The sequence below is a fragment of the Falco rusticolus genome, chromosome 9, assembly GCF_015220075.1.
Source record: "Falco rusticolus isolate bFalRus1 chromosome 9, bFalRus1.pri, whole genome shotgun sequence".
NCBI classification, from domain to species: domain Eukaryota; kingdom Metazoa; phylum Chordata; class Aves; order Falconiformes; family Falconidae; genus Falco; species Falco rusticolus.
This window is the reverse complement of record NC_051195.1, coordinates 329,478-348,893: the sequence shown is the minus strand read 5'-3', so window position 1 is coordinate 348,893 and position 19,416 is coordinate 329,478. Positions and strand designations below refer to the sequence as shown.

The 19,416-nt window shown below is 39.4% G+C and overlaps 1 protein-coding gene across 2 annotated transcripts in view; it reads left to right on the top strand.

Annotated features, from left to right (window-relative positions):
• The window catches only part of INPP5A (inositol polyphosphate-5-phosphatase A), a 258,020-nt gene that overhangs the window by 160,973 nt on the left and 77,631 nt on the right, over window positions 1-19,416 (top strand). For both annotated transcript variants that reach the window (XM_037399595.1, XM_037399594.1), the window contains exons 8-9: window positions 1,212-1,331; window positions 16,965-17,049. In XM_037399595.1, coding sequence (XP_037255492.1) covers window positions 1,212-1,331; window positions 16,965-17,049 — 205 coding nt within the window. The remainder of the gene's footprint in view (window positions 1-1,211; window positions 1,332-16,964; window positions 17,050-19,416) is intronic.

The window sequence follows — 19,416 nt, the reverse complement described above, 5'->3', positions numbered from 1 at the left end:
TTTCTTCTGGAGTGCACTGCCAGTAGTTGGTAGGGGATGCCAATGCGATGGGCTTTGGCTGAGCCAGCCCCAGCCAGGTGAAGGGACCCCTGTCCGACTCCCTGACACACTACAAAGTAGCAAAGGATGAGTTAATATTCCTGTCTTTCAGCTCAGGAAGAAAAGCTGGGAAATTTTAGGGATTTTACTGATTTACTGAGGCTAGCTCCTCATACAAGTCTTATGAGGAGCGGCTGAAGGAACTGGGAGTGTTTAGCTTGGAGAGGAGGGACCTTATCGCTCTCTACAGCTCCCAGACAGGGGCTGTAGGCTGGTAGGGGTCTGTCTCTTCCCCCAGGTAGGGAGTAATAATAAGCGACAGGACAAGAGGGAATGGCCTCAAGTTGCACCAGGGGAGGTTTAGAATGGATATCTGGAAAAATTTCTTTGCCAAAAGGGCTGTCAATCATTGGAACAGGCTGCCCAGGGAGGTGGTGGGGTCACCATCCCTGGGGGTATTTAAAAGACACGTAGATGTGGCACTTGGGGACATGGGTTAGTGGTGGGCTTGGCAGTGATGGGTTAACGGTTGGACTTGATGATCTCAAAGGTCTTTTCCAATCTATTCCAAACAATTCAATCATTCTGTGATCCCACAGGCACAGTCTGAGTTAAACAGGCACTGTCCTGTTCCGGACTGGAAGTGGTGTGCAGACTGACCACTATTATCTTGACATTCTCCACACAGGGACAGATAAGGAGTTGCAGTGATATGATTTAACCTTTAATGTCACTAAAATTCTCCTGTCAGTAGCTTTTCATGTTGCTTATTGCAAAGCCACAGTTCTACTAGGTCTTTACCTACACCTCTATAAACTTGAAGTTGTTTGTTTACACATTCAGTTTTGTTTTAAAAATATTTTAGTGAGAGGGTACTGCTTGATTTCTGTGAATTGTAACTGACAAATAGCTTTTTATTTTTATATTATGCATATTTTAAGCAAAAGCTTTGATGCACTCTTACCTGTGGATGAGTTGTCTTAAGTTTGATGATAGCCTTTGATAATTTTCTGATGACGATATCTTAATTTACACAGTGTCTGTGAATAAATATTAAGGTAACATAAAAGAGAATACAGTAAGTGTTACTATGTTGAATACTTCGCTGATGCAGCAAATGTTTTTTTTCTTTGATCCTGAATCATTTTATTTTTTTCTTTTTTTTGTCATAGTGCCTTTGACTTGGTAAACATTCATCTTTTCCATGATGCTTCCAATTTAATTGCTTGGGAAACAAGCCCATCGGTTTACTCAGGAATACGGCATAAGGCTCTTGGCTATGTACTTGATAGGTATGTATTAGTCTTTACTAGCCTTTTTCAAGCTACTGTGTTCACAAGGAGCGTATAAAAGATGCTTCCAAAGGCACACTCAGAAATGTAGAGATTTTTATTCTGCAAACTGAAAATGGTCGCTTCTTGTTAGAGTTTTCTAGATAGTGCCAATTACAGATCAGTTTATGACACACTTTTAAACTAAATTGACTCTCTAAAGTCACCAGAACTCGTGGAGTAGAAAGCAGGTTTGTTAATTAAATATGTTAATTAGATTACCTTCTTTTTAGCCTGTGTGGATTCTAATAAAGCTACCATTCAAGTATGTTTTCGGTTAAAGAGTAATAGAATAATTCCAGTTGGAAAGGACCTCTGGGAGTCTCTTGTTCATCCTCCTGCTCAGAGCATGGCTGACTTCAACATCAGATCAGGTTGTTCAAGCCTTATATCCAGCTGAGTTTTGAAAAGCTCCATGCACGGTGATTTGTAGCTTCTCCGGGCCACTTATTACTGTGTTTATGGCTACCTTCATTGTGACACTTCTTCTCCCTAATATCCAGTCAGAATTTCCCTCAGAGCAGTTGGTGTCCATCACCCCTCGTTTTCTGGTGTGCATTGCTGAGGAGTCTGGCTCTGTCTTTTCCATAACTACCAAACAGCTAAAGCCAGCAACAAAACCCTCCCATAGCCATCATTTCTGTAAACTGAACAAGTTCAGCTCTTCCAGCCTCTCCTTGTAAGCCACAAGCTCCAGCCCCCTCAGCATTAAACCCTGTGGTGTTTTACTTTCAGTACTAGCTGAGCGCCATAGTCATCAAGCAGCAACACAGCATTTGTCTATATATTAACATATATATATATTGACAGTTGTTAATAACATCATGGTTTATAATGGTGTTACAGAGTTGATTCATCTGATGGGTGGTACAGTACAAAGGATAGTTCCAAAAATACACAACAATTTACAGCTGCCCTATAATTAGCAGTTTAAAGTCAGAAAAAAAGACAGCTTTTTCTTGAGTAAGAGGTAATTATTTCTGCATGGGCATACGTGTATTGGCAAAGTAAGTAGGTATTTCTCTAACAACGTGCTCCTTGACTTCATGCTTGCCTGAGAAATAGAGCTTTAAAATGTCTCTTCCAAGCACCCGTGGCATGCACTGCAATCTGTGGCACAAGATGGGGCTTAAAACAAACTGCTTGGGCTGGAAAAAATAGAAGCAGAGCATTTGATGTGCTGTTTTCCCACCCTGATCCCTGGTGCCCAGCAGCCCCCCAGCAGTGTACCACGTACCAGGGCTGCCTCGGGCAGCAGGTGCCAACACGTGCCAGGCGCAGAGAGCTCTGCAGCGAGACCCCAGGCAGGCATGGGACTGCTGCCGCCTTTCCCCGTGGCAAAGCTTGGGCAAGAGTCGCATGGCTGGTCTTGCTGCAGGGCAGCGAGTGCTGTGGTGTGGGAAGCCCCAGCCCAGCCAGTGGTTGCTGAGCCCCGTCCCACCACCCAGCACTTACCGGCGGTGGGTGCCATGTCGGTGGCGAGGGCTAGCACACTGCGGCTAGCTGAGGGGAGGAGAGCTGGTGCCTGGGACTCGTGGGGAGTCACTGCTCAGCACAACTTGGACCATGGTCAAGGGTGCCAGAGAAAGGATGGGTTCGATTATCTCTTCCTTGTGGCACTTGCTTGCAGCCTTCCCTATGCACAGCAAATGCAGCAAGGAATTCCCCAGGAACAAGTAACTGTTTACTCTCGTGACTCTCTGGCAGCAACCTAGAAGTTTAAAGGCACTCCTGAACCAAACTCAGTTATGCGTTGAGAAATACCTTTGTGTATGCAGTGTTGTCACATTTTGCTACTTAGATTTTCACTGAAAAAGGTTCTGAAATGTGGAATGGAGTATGCATACCTTTTCAATCACATTCTGTCCGAAGTTTTATTTCTTTCTGTAAGTTTTATCTTATTTAAAGACAGACAGCTATTTTAGCAAAAGAGACTGCTTTTTCCACTATGTATAAAATGTATAAAGAATTGCTTTTCCTGTGCACCCCAGCAGAGGGCTAAGCAAGAATTTCTCAAAAACAGGCATTTATTTTCACTTTTGGGAGTGATACAAGGATGAAGAGAAAGAAACTAATATGTCTCCTCTTGCATCACTTTTAAAACCTGTTCAAATCATCAGAAAAGACTGTAGGCACTTGGAAGGTTTGCAGATAGGTGGCGTGCAGTGGTTTATAAAAGATGCCTTATTTAGGACAGAGGCACAGTAAGATCAGGATCTACTCTCAGTGCAGTTTGAGACACAGATTTTTGAGTTCTGTTACAGAGAGGAGTGTGGGAAAGGCCTATTTTTATTTCGTTTTGTCTTGGCTCCATTGGTCTCATTTCCTTTTCTTATGCTTAGCATGAGGGAACTTCAGCAAACCTGTATAAACCTTTTGCATTATTTATTGCACACTTGTTTACAGCATACAGTGTGCTTCATTAGCTAATTTTGCCTTTGGACCTCCCACGATGCCCTGGCAAGGGTAAGGTAATAAGACTGTAGTATTAGTGTCAGCTGTGGGTCAGAGATGTCATGATGGTATATCATTAAAATGTGACACTGCCAAAACCTGCCCCAACTCCCCTGTCCTTAGAAAAGAAAACCTTCGATCCGAGGTTGCACGCTACTACTGTGAGCTTGCATTCAGATGAATTGTTCATTTTGAGAGAGCAGCCAGCCGCAGATCCGGACCTCCATAGTGAAATGATGGGCTGACTCGCACAAAAGGGGAGTTCTGTAAGAGCAGTGAATAATGGGAAACCCCTTTCATCGGCATCGCTAACCTTTTGGCAGCCACCAGCAAACTCTATTCTGATCTGCTGATTGGGGAGGACAATACACTGAAGCTCACTTTGAATGAATGCTACCACCAACAGTGTCCCCATTCAGAGGGTTTTGGGAACCATCTTTGACCATTGTCTGCCATCACTCCTTCAGACAGTAGGAAAAGGGAAAGTGAGAGCGTCTATAGGGGGAAAAGTACTTCTTTTCTTGGCTTTAATCTCTCTTTAAAGCTTCATAGATCTACATTTCCAGCTGAGCTACTGGAACTATGCAGTGTCAGATAAATACAGAGGAGAGAGGTTTCAAGCTGAGCTTTTAAATCCCCTTATCTGCATGAACTAATAATGCAGATTTAGTGCTGTTAAAAACAGAGACTGATAAGTCTTTTCCTTTAAAGCCTTTTAACTGCTAAAGGGCATTTAACAGCAATGCAGTTCAAACCCAGCGAACAATACTGAGAAGGAAAACAGTTTAATGAGCTAAACCTTCACTGAATGAAACAGAAACACCTTCTCACAGTTGATTTAGGTCACTGTGGGAGTAAGTGAAAGCGCAGTTCTGTTCAGGCTGCATCTTCATAAACATGAGTTAAGTATGGCCTTTTCATGTAAGGTAAAAACTATCAGAGGACTTCGGAATACAAAAAAGAAAAGAGTGTGCAAATAAAGCTCAAATGAATTAGTTTAACTGTTAAAATCATCAGGGAAGTTGGTTTCTGCAAAATTATTTTAACTACAGGTTTCAGCACATAGGCATGAAGCTCACAGCATCTCTAAATTACTGAGAAGAGGAGGGGCTGGGGGGAAAAAACCAAAGGGAAAAGTGTCAAGTGAATGATTTAAAAGTTGCCACGAAAAGTTTTCTCCTGAGGGAATCTATTAATATAGTAACATGTTTGGGGAGTAGAAAGGTTTAATCTTACAGTGGTGTTCAGAAGTAATTTAGTTTTAAGAATGTTAAAAATTAATTATGTAGCGAGAAGAATGCTTTTAAAGGCAGCTAGCTGGTATGTGCTGAGCCGGATTGTTTTTAGCATTTGCTGTTTAGCGAGTGTGAAGAAAATGTGGTGCTAGATAGACTCTTTAAAGACTAAGAGAGTTGGAATTACACTGGTGTTAAGCAAATATTTGCTTGTATATTTACAAACACATACACAGTATATATGTAGAAAATTGGCATGTGTAATGAGTCTTTGTCAATGCTAATGTAAACTGAAACTAAATTCCCAGAAGTCAATTACGTTGTTCTGGATAGACACAGATACAGTCAAAACTGAATTTGTTTTACAACTGAGAATAAGAACACCTGCTTTATATTTTGTGCGGAAAAAAATTCTTCCAGGCCCATTTTGGATAATTCCTGTATACAGTTAGCCCTATTTGCACAATACTTGCTCCTGGGTATTTTTCTAAAGTTGACGGGTTTAAGCTACACATGAGAGTAAGAAAGGAGACGTAGTTTGCATTTTAGTTTAGTCTTTCATCATCTGTTATAATTAATGCTTGTGCATATGTCATTAATTAATCATATTGGCATATTAGTCATGTCCTTTAGACACTTGCTGGGGAAAAGTGTCTACTGAGCTTAATAGCCTGGCTGGGGAATGAGTAGAAGCTGTAGGATAGGGCTCTTTAAAAGTATTAGAAGAGAGTTTGCGAAGGGCAAGGACGTGAGATGTTAGCCTGATACTATGGTTCTTGGTGTGCCAGCCATTTAAACTTCCTGAAATTATCTAGAGCATTTAGATCCATAAAATGAATGTGTTTTTTTTTTTAAGAAAGTGACAGTGCTCTTCTGTTTTCCTATTGAAATGTTCCCGGGCCTAGTTCAACAGAAACATTTTTACATTACAACTGTGAAATCTTGGCATAAAGCTCCCCTTTGTGCCCTTCATTATTTTCTCACAAATATAGTCCATTGTCACATAGCTGAAGTTAATTTGATCAACATTGGGACATTTAACTTTTATGTCTGGTCAAAGGGGCTGTTTCATGCTCATTTTGGGTATTCAAAAGAAATGATTGCCAGAAAAATAATGTTACTATTAACAATTCAGAGCAATTAGTTTCCCAGGGAGAGACGATGTGATGCACGGCTCCACACAACTATTCTTTGTCATTTTATGGATGCTCATCAGTCAACTGTCACATCTTCTCAAAGACCCCTCCTATCTAAATGTTTCTCTTTGGGCTTTTCCCAGAACTAGCAGCTGAATGAGCAAAAGAAAAGCCACTTAGTTTCTAGGCAAAGGAAAACTTCACTCTAAAGATCTGGGTCATTTGAGAAGATCCTAGGAGTAGCTCGCTTTTGCGGGTTTGAGATTTTTTTTTTAATTTTATTTATTTTTGCAACAGTGATTTTAACATCAAGTGAAAACTTTCTGTAATCATGTGCCTTCAAACGTTTAGTGAAATTTCTCTGTGTTCAGATAGAATGCACTCCCAGGGCAAGTAAACCTTCCATCCAAATGTCTTCTAACAAAGGTTTAAAACCCTAGATCGAATTCAAAAAGACAGCTTTTCATTACACACCCTGAGGCTCATCTCATTAATATTCAGTCATCCCCTCCTTTAAACAAAGGTTAAGTGCTCTCAAAATTAGCGTGTTTGTATAATATGCTCTTTAAAGAGTAAATCCAGCAAAATTGTCTTGTTACTTTCAACCTGTCAAATACAGTCAAAGACACTTTTTCCTCGCTTCTTGTTTTTCTGCTGGCTTGAACCTTTGCATGTTTGATGCAGTTGTCAAAAATTTAACTTGTATGTCCTTCCTGTTTACACAAACACATTTAGAATTTTAGTTAGATTATATTTTTAGCAGAAAAATAACTTTGTCCCTGTGGGCATTGTAATGGAAAATAGACATGATTATAAATTTAAGGACACAATACATGCATTTGCATAGTAAGTGAGTGATGATTTCTGATAGTCCTAGCCACTCCTAGTCCTTATTCTGTTATTTTCAGCATATGGAGCTCTTTTTTTTTTCTTCTTCTTGGCATTAATTAATTACAGAACAGATCAATAATAAATTTGCAGCATTTATTATTCAGATTGTAAATTAAAGATCTGGGTTTTTCTATCACGATAAAAAGAAGTCTGTGTAAACAATAGCAGGTTTGGAAGCAAAGATCTGACTGGAGAATCAGCAATCCAAAATCCGGGACTTGTAAGCACTTGCAGTTGCTTACACCTGCACAGAAAGGTGTCACTTAAAAAAATAACAGTGTGGATACACTAAGTCACTCTTCACTTTATCTGCCTAATGTGAATAGAATTGTGGCTCTTTTCGAAGAAATGCTGAAAATAATAGCTCTGAGGTTTCCTGGAGGGGGTTTTGACATTTGTTTTCACAAAAGCAAACTCACTGTGCTATGGTGTGGGTCACAGTAAGGGATTGCCAAGTCTGCTTGTGAGCTGGGACCACTTTTAGTGACACTCTTGAGCCTCCACCTCATCTGTCATAAGGGCTTTACTCCTTTTTACCTGTTTTCCAGTAATAGCTTCTCCTGGAGCTGCCTCAGTTGGCTACCATGTCTTTCTAGTAGAATATAACTGATGTAACTACAGGCTAGATCGGATGTATTGTAAAAAAATACCACTCCCAGTAGAATTTGTGTAATTAAACACAGGCAATTGAAGAAAAGGGAGAATGCCTCTTAAAAGTGAAACGGCAGCAAATAACTTGTTGCCTGCTTGAGTTTGCTCTGAAAAACAGCGTTATATGAGAATGTGCAGAGTGTGTCACATTCTCATTGAGTTATATTTCTCTTTTTACTGTAATTTGTCCTGTAGATAGTCTAGAGCTAGGTAAAGAGCAGTCATTAGTGTCTAGCTAAAGGTGACACTCACATCAGCATTCATTGTGGTTTGTGTCTTTTGAAATGTTCTATCGTATAGCCATATAATCTTCCAGGATAGCTATGATTCAATTAAGAAGAATCTATATGGGCTGTTGATCCAGTTTTTATTTATTTGCAGAGAAATGAAAATAAATGGCTATTGTTATTTTATTTACAATGCTCACTGTAAGATGATGCTATGAGCTAATAGCTATAAAATGGAGAAATGGTTGGAAGAGCCCCATTCTGCTTCCATTTGAGCCTGTGGGCACTAAGCGAATAACCATCTTTCAACATTTTTACTCGCATAGGAAGGTAGGATCACTGTGTAAGAAGGTTGTTGTCTCTGAGTCTTGTATTGTGTGTCCTGGAAAGATGCATATTCACCCTAACAGGTAAATAACCAGATGCAAGTTACAGCATTTTTAGCTACTTCTCTGTACAAGTGCTGAAGTAGTTGCAGACAGACTTGGCAGATATTCTTCTAGACAGGTAAATAGTTGGAACTGCCTCACCTTTTGTGAAAGCTTCTTTATCTTTCTTCAGCTGGTGTAAGGTTTAAGATGCAGCTAAGATGATTCCATTTCTCACTCCAACAAGGAGAATAGTCGTGCTATCTGGATATCCACCAGAATTTTCTTTGTTCAAACCGAATGTTGACTCTAATTTTTTTAATCGGTGTGCTCTTTTGAAAGAGAGGGGGTTTTCCCTTCTCTTTAACACTTCAAATGATTCTGTCATGCCACCCCTCATTTGTTTCCTCTCGTAGCTCAGTAGTCCACTGTACTGCGATTTTCAAAGGGATAAATGCCCAAGCTAACAATTAAGTATGTAAAATATGTTGCTGGTTAGCTTTCTTAACATCAAGCATTTTTTTAATCCTTTGCGAGTGAAGTCTTTCTGTATTTCTAATAATTTGCATTGCCCTTTTCCAGAAGTGGTTGGTTCTATTTTTAATTTGCAGTCCCTTCCCTTTGAACCTAGCTGTTTCCTCCAGCAAGCCGATGTCACTAGCAGCTCACCGAGACGTGGCCAGTGTCCTGTCACCTTCCACTGTCCCCTTTGCCCATGTGGCCATCCTCAGGAGGTCAGCCTGGGAAGGGCGTTTGGTGCAAGTCTGGTGAGATACAAGTCTGGCAAGATCTCTTAATCATTCTACCACTTTTCACATTGATGAACTGTTTAGGACATAGAGTGCCTCTGTTTTGAATCTTTCTAGATTTGTCACAAAAAATACTTTTCCCAGCCTTAATGGGTTAAGATCAGTATCCCATTGCCTTGTATCCTGGTTATTTTCTGGTTTGCTACTTGCGCTTTTAACACCATGAACCCAGGATTTTTGCTTTGCTCCCCCACATCCAAGCCCTGCAGAACAGTAAGCAAGAATGGCAACATCCCAGTCTTCATGCAAATTGAAATAGGGCAGTTATCTGCTGCCTGCTTATGGCCACGTGTTACCAACATTGAGGAGTTCCAGAAGTTACGTGGAAGAACTTTAATCTTCCATGACGGGGTAAAGGAAGATTCAAAAAGATGTGCCATTTCTCTGGTTTCTTCTTGTCATTTTCTCTTACATCAGATGAAGAGCACGAAAATACCTTTGTAACATAACACCAGAGCCATAGCATTGTATTTCCCTGTAGCAAAATTGACAAGTCCTTACATCATTATACATGGCTGCTATTTCATTAGGCGAATGTCAGTGTCAGGTAAGATCATGGTTTTGTCAATATAATGAGAATACCAGTCAAGTGAGGAAAAAGTCACAATTTTCCAGCTCTAAAAATTGATTTTTATTGCTCTTCTTGTAATCCTTTCTTTGGATTAAGTATTTATTATTGATGTGGTCTTTCTTTTAATCTTAATAGCTGCTGACATTGTAATTAATTAAAAAATACAACATTTTTGCCCAAATGGCACTATATTGAAATTAAAAGTGAGCATCACATATTAGTTAAATAGCCCTGGCAGATGTCTTGAGTGCTAAGGTGATTGCCTAAGCTTCTTGACAATTCCCTTCATCTTGCTGTATGCTGCTTGACCTTTTGAGATGTTTTGGTGTTATTAATAGGTTTTAGCTATTATATCAGAAAGAACAAGGCACAAAAATATGATAAACTTTATCTTTTTAATGACAGTACTACAACACCTTAGGCATGCCAATGAAGGCATTTACATCACATCTTTTAAGGCACACTTAGCCAGCCACCAGGTAACTTTTACTCAGAATTAATGGGGAATTTTCTGGAATTTGTCTCTAAATGTGTATCTGAGAAAGCAAAATGGTGCAAGCTCAGTGCCAACTGTGCTGCAGAAGAGAGGCAACGCGCTAAAGAGATTACAGGGTTCTGTTTCAAAGCTTTCTCTAAAACCTCTGCTGGAGGTGGATTCCCCCATGGATCAGTTCTTGAGGTGCACTTTTGACTGAAACTTATAAAGCAAAAAGTAATGAGGATAGGAACGGCAGGAATCTTGAAAGGCCACACAGCACTTGTCTGTCTATTTTTGTATAAGCAAAAGTTTAACATTTCCATTCTCTCGATCTTCAGTTCCTTGACGCAGCAGAAGACAGGTTTCACTCGTCGTTCCTTTACTTTCCACCAGAAGTCACTGCAGGAGTTGTTATTTACCTCTGGCATTTATAGATACATGGAGAAGAAAGTGTGTATAACCTTCTTATCCATAGGTCACCTGCTACCTCCATACTAGCTCTTGGCTCCCTCCGACGGGATGGTCAAGTCACTTTCTGCTTTTTGGGGGGTGTTTGTCCCCTTTCTAGACATTGAACTTGGGCAGGGGGTCCAGGCTCCCATGCTGCAGGCGGTAAGGGTGCAACCTGCCCTGCCGGCTCGAGCTCCGAGCTGTTCCCTGAACGCTTCACTGATGGCTGAGAGGTGAAAGGGTTTTACCACCCACGCAGAGACGTAAGCCAGCATTACTTTTGCTAGATTCACATCAAAACAGAACCTGTGGCTCAAAGCTCTGCTTGGGTCCAGAAGAAACAAGATTAGCAGTTTAACCTAAGAAATTATTGCCGCACCGACACTGTGCTGTCCTCTCTTCTCAGCATGTAGTTGTGATTTTTGTGTTCCTTCACTTAGGAAAGGGCATTTTATATAGGTAGTCACATGTTCTCCATAAAAGCAGCTTTTGTACCTTTAATTCCTCTGCATGGATCATGTGCAAAAATAAGATTGTGGAAGGACAATATCTTGCCCCAGAAGTTGTACAAGAAATACGGAAGTGCTCATACTAGCTAGTATGTAGCTTAAACACATTGAGTTATTACAAAAATTTGCTCACTGAATAAAATATGGCTTGACCCTTGGATTGTTTCTTCCCAAGAAACGTGACAGTGTCCCTCCTTCTCTTCCATTCAGCCTGCTTGGCAGAGCTGCAAGTTTTTTGTTTTGTTTTGTTATGTTATTGTTGTGTTTAAAAAACAAAACAAAACAAAAAAAAGCCCTCAAGCCCCGCTTTTCAGCAGTGTCAAGTTAGGATGAATTGGCCAGGGAGGCATGTTTATAGACTGTGTGAAGAACTTTGTCTTTGTGTGGGAATGCTGGTGACACTGGTATGGCTTGCCTGAATGAACTGCGATGACGCGGCTAATAAGGTGTCCTGCTGAGCGCCGCAGCAGCCTTTCTCAGACCTCCCACTTAATGCCATTCAGCTCCAGCTCAGTGTAGCTAATTTTTCCCATTCCCTCAATTCTTTAGGTCTCCTTACAAACAGAAAAGTCAACTTTCACACCGAGGAGAAGATAAGTGCTTTAGGAAATAATCGTGTAAACAGAATGTTACCTTCTGACCTGATGCTGATACCTTGGTCTGGGACAAAACCCATCTGGCTATTGCATTAGACATGGCTGTTAAAGGAATAATGCTGCTGATCCTCCTTACAAAGTACCCTGAGAAATGGTTTAGCGAAATCACAGTGCCTCTTGTCACACTGAATCATGTTCAGCTGCTCTCTTCCATGACCAAATTGCTGATATTTAGCCGCTTCCTTGTCTTCTCCTTTCTTGCAACAGTATGGGAGGACAAGTAAGAAAGCAAGGGAAAGTTGGTCATGTTTCTGATTGCCCTATTACTTTCTGGCTGAATTTCAGTGCTTTGAACATATATACGGTACACCATACATTTTTTACAAAACGGTGCATTTCATGAAGTAACTTTAATTATAATTACTATAATGAGGACTTTATTTTAATGTAAATTACAAAAAAATTCAGTGATTCCAATAACACAGAACCATTCGTTTTAAGATTGCACTAAGCAATTCCTTTTGGTGTTCTGTGTAGAGACTAAAATTAATAGCTAGACCCAGATTTCCAGTAGTATCGAGAAGAAGAACTTCTGCCTCTTTCTTGTTCTAGGCTTGGTAGGAATATGGCATCCAGATCTCCTAAGCGGTTTTGAAAAAATCTTATCCTTCACAATCCATTTAGCTGTCACTGCCACCCAGATTGAGCAGTCTGTCTTTACGTCAAAGTGATTTGACATACCCTAGGCTTCAAGACCAAACCCTGAGCATTTTTCACTTCTCCTGTGGCATTCATTTGACTTCTTTTTAGGTTTGCCTACTGCACAGGTCCAGCCGGCCCCTCTCTGAGCCGGGTAATGCTTCTGTCACAGGCAGGCTGATCTAGCTCAAACTAAAGCTATTCAGCATCATAGCTCAGAGGGTTTCAGAGGTTTCTCATAATTCTCCTCATGCACCCAGAATAACAGTTTTTGTCACAGGTCTTCAGGAAAATGTAGGGGACTGCCATGCTAAAAAACACTGTTGAATGGAGGTCGTTTTGCTGGAAGTCTTCCCAACACAGCAGAGCAAGTACATTTCCAGTGCAGACACAGCAACTTCGTTCTGGGGTTGTAAAGCAGTTGCTGATACCCTGTGTGAGGCCATCTGCAGTTGTTAGACCAAAATAAGAATTAAACATATTTATTTTGTAGCAAAAAAATCACTACAGTAATTTAACATTAGTTAGCACCCTTACCAGTGAAGTTTACTCCTTAAATAAAAGTGTGAACCATGGATCTGACTCATCAAAACATATAAGCATGTGACTAACTTTGGCTGTAAACTACTTGAAAGTTACAATAGCTTGAGCTTGAGCGTTTCCTTCTTTTACAATGCTGTCATGTCTAAAAAGCCGTTCAACTCTATTTCAAAAACTGTCTGCAGTCTGCCTCTTCCCAAAGTACAGGAGAATTTGGAAAGAAATCAGAGGATAACCCAACCAGTTCAGAAGACTTTCAGTGTAGAGCCATCCATTAAAAATGTAGAATTAGTTTGAAATTGGCAAAGTAATTAAGGTAATGTCTTCCAAGTGTGAAGCTTCTAATACTATTATCAAGGACTTCTCATGCAATTAAAAGTCCTGTGTTTGTGGAACTAGTAGATGAGAAATAATCTATGGCATTTATATTTGTGTGCTTTAAGAGTTTAACAAGGTCATCAATAAACCTATTTATAAGTGGCATTTTTTCCAATGATCCTTGTTTGCCATATTGAATTTTTTATTTTGATTTCCAAAATGTACAGAAGTAGAAGGTATTTCTTTGGTATGTTCTAAGTGCAAATAAACTCTTTTCTCATAAGCAATACCTTCTGGAGCAAGAACAAAGGATGAGAACAGTGGATGCATTCTCCCAGCCTTTTCAAAGGGAAGACTTCTTTCTGGAAAGGAACGGCTGTAAACTTCCGAAAAGTTTTCTATTTTATTCGCATTCAAGCATTGGATACATCCTCATTGCTCATCATCTCTTCGTAGCCCTGCACAGGTCACAACAAGCAGCATAGCTAGTTAAGGCATTGATGATTTTTTGTTTGCTCTTACATATAGAGTTGTGGAAGTGAAATAATAAATATTTGCAGCTTCTCTACAGTCATGAAATTTTTACCTGAATCACCTGTTTTGTCACAGGCTACTTAGAAAAGTTGTGTGGGAAAGAATAGAGCCATAAAGTATGTTGAAGCCCTCCAAGATAATCTGGTAGTCAGCAAGTACAATTTAAAGGAAACGGCACTAGGTCCTCCCACTAAAAACACAAGATTAATGCTGGTGACATGGGTTGGCTGCTTTCTTTTTATATGATTCAGATTTATCACTCAGTTGACTGATTCATGGCAACATTTTTAAGGGATTATTTGATTCATGGTTAAAGGAAGGGTATTGTTGTTGAAACAAATGGCAAAGTAAAATAACTCAGATTCATTTACTTGCACACATGATGAACTGTATATATTTGTGGGTTATAACGCGGAAACAAGGGGAATGGAACACTTTTGTTGAGCTATTACTCCCGTTCCAACACCTTCACTGTGTGTCCTTGGTGCTGGCAAGACTCACTGTGTTTTGCAGTATTCGAGTTCCATCTAAGTCCCCCCAGTGCCTTTTCTGCATGTTCCTGGGGGAGGAAATATTGCTGTACTCTTCTTTATTGCCATCTCCTTTGCTAACCTGGAGTCTGATTCTAAAAGCACAATCAAGAAGATTAGTTCTTGTGCAGCTGATGCAGTGCAATTGTAGGCACCAGTAAGTATTTCAAAATAGAGCTATCAGAGTACCAAATTGCAGAAATAATTCTAAGAAACTCCTGAACTAATGATAAGTTTCAATGGCAAGGACAGTAGGTTACATACATGTATTAAGTTGAGTCATTTAAAGTGTATTTTATTGTTAGGTAGCCCAGATCATTTAATAAGGACATAAATGTGTATATCCCTTCCTATACCACTGTTGGTAATTTTACTGTACACCTAAATTTCACCACCTGTGAAAAAGCAATACGTCAGAAGCCACTTAAAGCATCATTCTTGAAAAGTAACATTTGGACTATTTTCCTTTGGTCTGGCATGAGACACTCTTTCTAAAATGTCCAACAAGACAAACTACAAGGGGAGAAACTGGTTAAAATTACCAATTTTAAAGCAGCATTGATTTGTATGCAAATCGTGTTTCAATTGGATAATGTGCAAGACTATGAAATGACTGCATTTTAATTAATTGATCAGAAGCAGACCGATCAGCTGTTTTGTTCAGTTATGTTAGGAGACATTTTAACTGGCTATTTTTGGAATAGTCTGTTTATTTGGCAAATACGTCTTTGCATAATACAATCACAGGCATCATTCTCATAATATCAAATCATTTTAAGAGGCCTTCTCTAGACCTTGATGTCATTCCTGCAATATCTGTCATTTCTTTGTCAGCAGTAAATGGCAATGAGAAAAGCCAGGACTAAGATATGAATCAGGAAAGTTGGCGAAGCAAAATCAGTTTTTCTTATGTTTAAGTTGCATATCAGATTTTGCAATTATAGTGTTAGCAAATTGTGGTAATGTAAATGGTTTAACTTTTAAGTTCTCATTTTTCTTTAATGTGCCACGAGAGCACTAATCAAACTAATGTTATGTACAGGTCAAGAGTGACAGCTTTTTCTCAGTGCTTGCTGGGAGCTGACAGTAGATAGTATTTATTAACAGTACCTGCAATAATTTGTCAGCTGAATGGAGGATTTGGAGATTTTCATACCAGAAAAAGATAAGTCTTTGCAAGAGATTTTGCTTCAAATGATCACTACCTTAGGTCCAATGCACATTCATTTTTCAATAGAATAGTATTCCTTATGTAATAGATTACTGTTGACTAAAAATGTGAGGGTTTTTTTAAGAGGAGAAGCAGTATCTCACTGTAAATCCTATGTTGTATCTCTTTATAGCTTTGAAAAGTCAAGATGGCAGTAATGTATGAAAACTTTTAAAGCCATTTGAAACAAATGCCTCCTTGCTGGGCAGTATTGTTCCAGGAAGCTTACTTGCTGTGCATTACTTGGTAATTCTTTACCTATCTATATGGGTCCTTCCCTCTGGCTCCGTTGGGGTTTCTGGCATCATAACGCTTATGTATTTATATATTCCCAGAAAGTACACAGTGTATTGCATTTGTTCCTTATTTCTTATATACTGTACACCTAGTATAACATTGCAGTTTTTTATGCGTTTTGTCTGCATATATTCTTTGTAGCTGTAGCTGTCACATTTGAAGTATTTTGTATCTTCCTCGGCTACTGACAGGAAATTAATTGTATTGATTCCTGGTTTGAAGTAAGCGTGAATCAGTGGATTTCCAAATGCCAAGATCTCTGGAAGCATATAAAATTGTACATTGTCAGGGGTACCAGCCAGTAGCTGTTAATAATAGATAAGCTAATAATAGAATAACAATTTTTAATAATACAAGATCTGAAAGATGAACAGTAATGCCTTATCTCCCTGTTTAGTACTGAGCAAAGGCTTGAGAAAAAAGTCTACCTTTACTCCACATCTGGAAAGATCAACTTTTAGGTGTTAGCTACAGCCTCAGTAAAAATCTGCTTTGAACAAAAAGGAGATATGTCCTTCTAAGAACTATAACTGATCCAGGAAAAACCTCATAGATCAGTCACTATCACTGTGATATTAATGTTTAGCCCTAACATGCCACTTTTCATGCAGTTCTTAGAGTACTAACAATCACTGGTAAACATTACGATCATGATCTTACAGATGAGTGAACTCAAAGGTAGATGTATTTTGAACTCGCCACTAATTTGGGGTTCCTGATTCTTATATGCCCAGCCCAAAGCATATACTTAAACTTTCAGAGGTGTGGAGTACTCCGTGATGTCTCAAGATTTCTGTGATGCCACTTCTGCATTATTTGTACTAACTGCTGCAAACTTGCTTTCCTCCAAATTGCCAGACAGGGGAAATCAAATGCATGATGTTACTGGGGCTGGAGATAGAATTGCCTAAGCAAAGGAAATCAGCCCAAAACCACGGCTAACAAATTGGTCCAGTATAAACTGGTGGGTTTGTTCATTCCAGTAATTATTTCAGAGATTGTGCTTAGACGATAAGATATGTGTGTTTGTGCATCCTCACATACACGTAAAGCTCAATGACAGGTTTGGTTTGTTTTGTTTTGTTTTCCAGAATTATAGATCAGCGATTTGAGAAAGTCTCGTATTTTGTCTTTGGAGATTTCAACTTTAGACTGGATGCCAAAGCAGTAGTAGAGGTAGGACTTCTATTTTTCTTCTGTTGGAGACCCTACCAGGTTTGATGTCTCAAATATTTTTTCCTGTGGAAAAGTTAAAGTGACTTAACAAACTAATCTTAATATTGACATCAGACTTAGCTAAGAGGACTTTGAACAGGAACATCTGACAGGTAACTAAAGATCACTGTTGTGAATCTGCTGAAGCAATTAAGAAGAGCACAGCTGACAAGCTGCATTTTTCCTCAGTAGCAGTGTGTAAAGTGAGTATCAGCTGTAGATGCCAGGGGGCTGCAGCATCCACAGAAAGGAGAAAACCTGGGTACCTATCTAAGATGAGACCTGGAGTCTTCACAATGCATGCAGGAGTCCCTTCCTTCAGCCAGTGTGCAGATTCCTGGTTTGAAATCTCTTCGGACTTCAGCACAGGATAGCACATTTCTGTTGTACGTTTGTGATTCTATCATATGTTTATAGCTGACAGTGAATCTCACAATCATTTACTGCAAGGAGAGTAAGTGCTGGTTTATATTTCTACGGGGCGTGGGCTGGGGGGGGCGGAGGGAAGAGAGGCATTTCCTAAATGTGATAGAACTCCACACTTCAATTTGTGTAAACCTTTGTGACAGTAGCATCTTAGTGTGGAAGGGTGACTGGAAGATTTGTATAAAGCCCAAAAGAATGCACTAGTAAACCTTTTTCATCAAGAGTTGAGATTATCTTGACTTTACTGCTAAAGCTCAGCTCCAGGTAACATGGGGTCAGAAATAATATCCAGGTTGAAAACCAATTTAATCTCATGGTTTTCACACTTTAATTCTCAGAGAAACTGCAGTGTCTTCTTGGTGTCCTTGAGGATAGGCATGTATCTTCTAAACCAAAAGCTTTTATTTTGTAAATCAAGTGGCCAGTGTGTCAAAGCTGGCTACCCTTCATACAGATGTGGTACAGTTCTTCCTTACATGATGATTAGTCCTTCATCTGTGGAAAAACAGGAGTTTGTCATTACAGTACTGTCTATGTAGCTAATAACTTTCTTCATGGAGTTCTTTATACATTGCAATCATTTAAACAACAAACTTAAAGCATAATTGAAATGAAATTCAAGTTACTGATTCAGAATATGCAGCTTCATACTGCGTATGTTAAGGACTAAATCCTGATTTGCTACACTGTGGTTACCATAGTTATCATCAGTGTTTATATATAGTTTACTTGTTTTTGAAATATTATGCCTGGTTTTTATTCCCTAGTGGTGCAATAGTATTACTGAGAATGCTTTTGTCTGAAAACACTTCTATCAATCATGCTGCAGCAGAATTCTCTCCTCCACCCAGTACTGATGAAGGGCACTTTAAGTTTTTCCTAACTTACTAACTGCCTAGGAATCTGCAGGATTGAAACTACAGGGAATGCTTTCTTTATTACCAATAGATTAAGATTCCTTCATTTATATCTGTGAGTTTCAAAGTGATCCACTTCCAACAAAATTATGTCACTAACCGTAGATCATGCATACCGAGTGAACTGCACAACAGGTTGTTAGAGTACAGTTGATTCTTAGTCCTGACACAGTAATTTTCATCTTATGAATGCTTTACCAATGTCAATTAATGCTGTTGCATACGAGCATGCAAGGTGTAATTTGAAAATGAATCAAATTAGTTTACCCACTCTTCCTTGGTAAGGTACATGCATGTGTGAGTGTAAAAAAATTAGACTAATAGATGTTTTCTATTGCTTTTTTTGAGAAGTAGCCTATCCCGTTAACCAGAACTTCACTCAGCTACTTTGCAACTTTAATTAAACAGAATTAAAGTTGATCTAGAAACTTCCACTTGTAATTTACATATGCTCGGTTAAAGTTATGTTGAGTTTGGTTTGTAGCTGTCTGCATTTTGTATGGTCTATAAACTGGTATGCATAAGCTCCAAAAGATAAAAGAAATGGTTCTCTCGTGCAGTTTACTGCACAGTAGTGACAGTACAGGCAGTGCGTCTTTGACAGCATCTTAACACCAGAACAGTCATGAATGAATCCATAGTAAGCGTGTAACACTCTGTTTTGATAATAAAGTCTAGGCTCCTAGGAGACAGACCAGTTTCTAAAGTCTAATTTGGAAGGGCAGAGTTACAAACTACCTCTGGCAGGCGTTATTCTAGATAGGACCTAATGGTTTGATTGTATCTAAGATGTGTAAGATCCAATTCAAATCACTTCACAGACTAGTTTATAAACAGTGTTTCTCAGCTGTGCCATTTTTCCAGAGCTGGTCGAGGGCATAGTGCTTGACCAAGGCCATGTACAACTGGCAGTGGCAGAACAGGAACAAAAATGGCCAAAGGTGATTGCTTCCTTCGTGCTCAGTGCCAGCCAAAGCATTAGCCT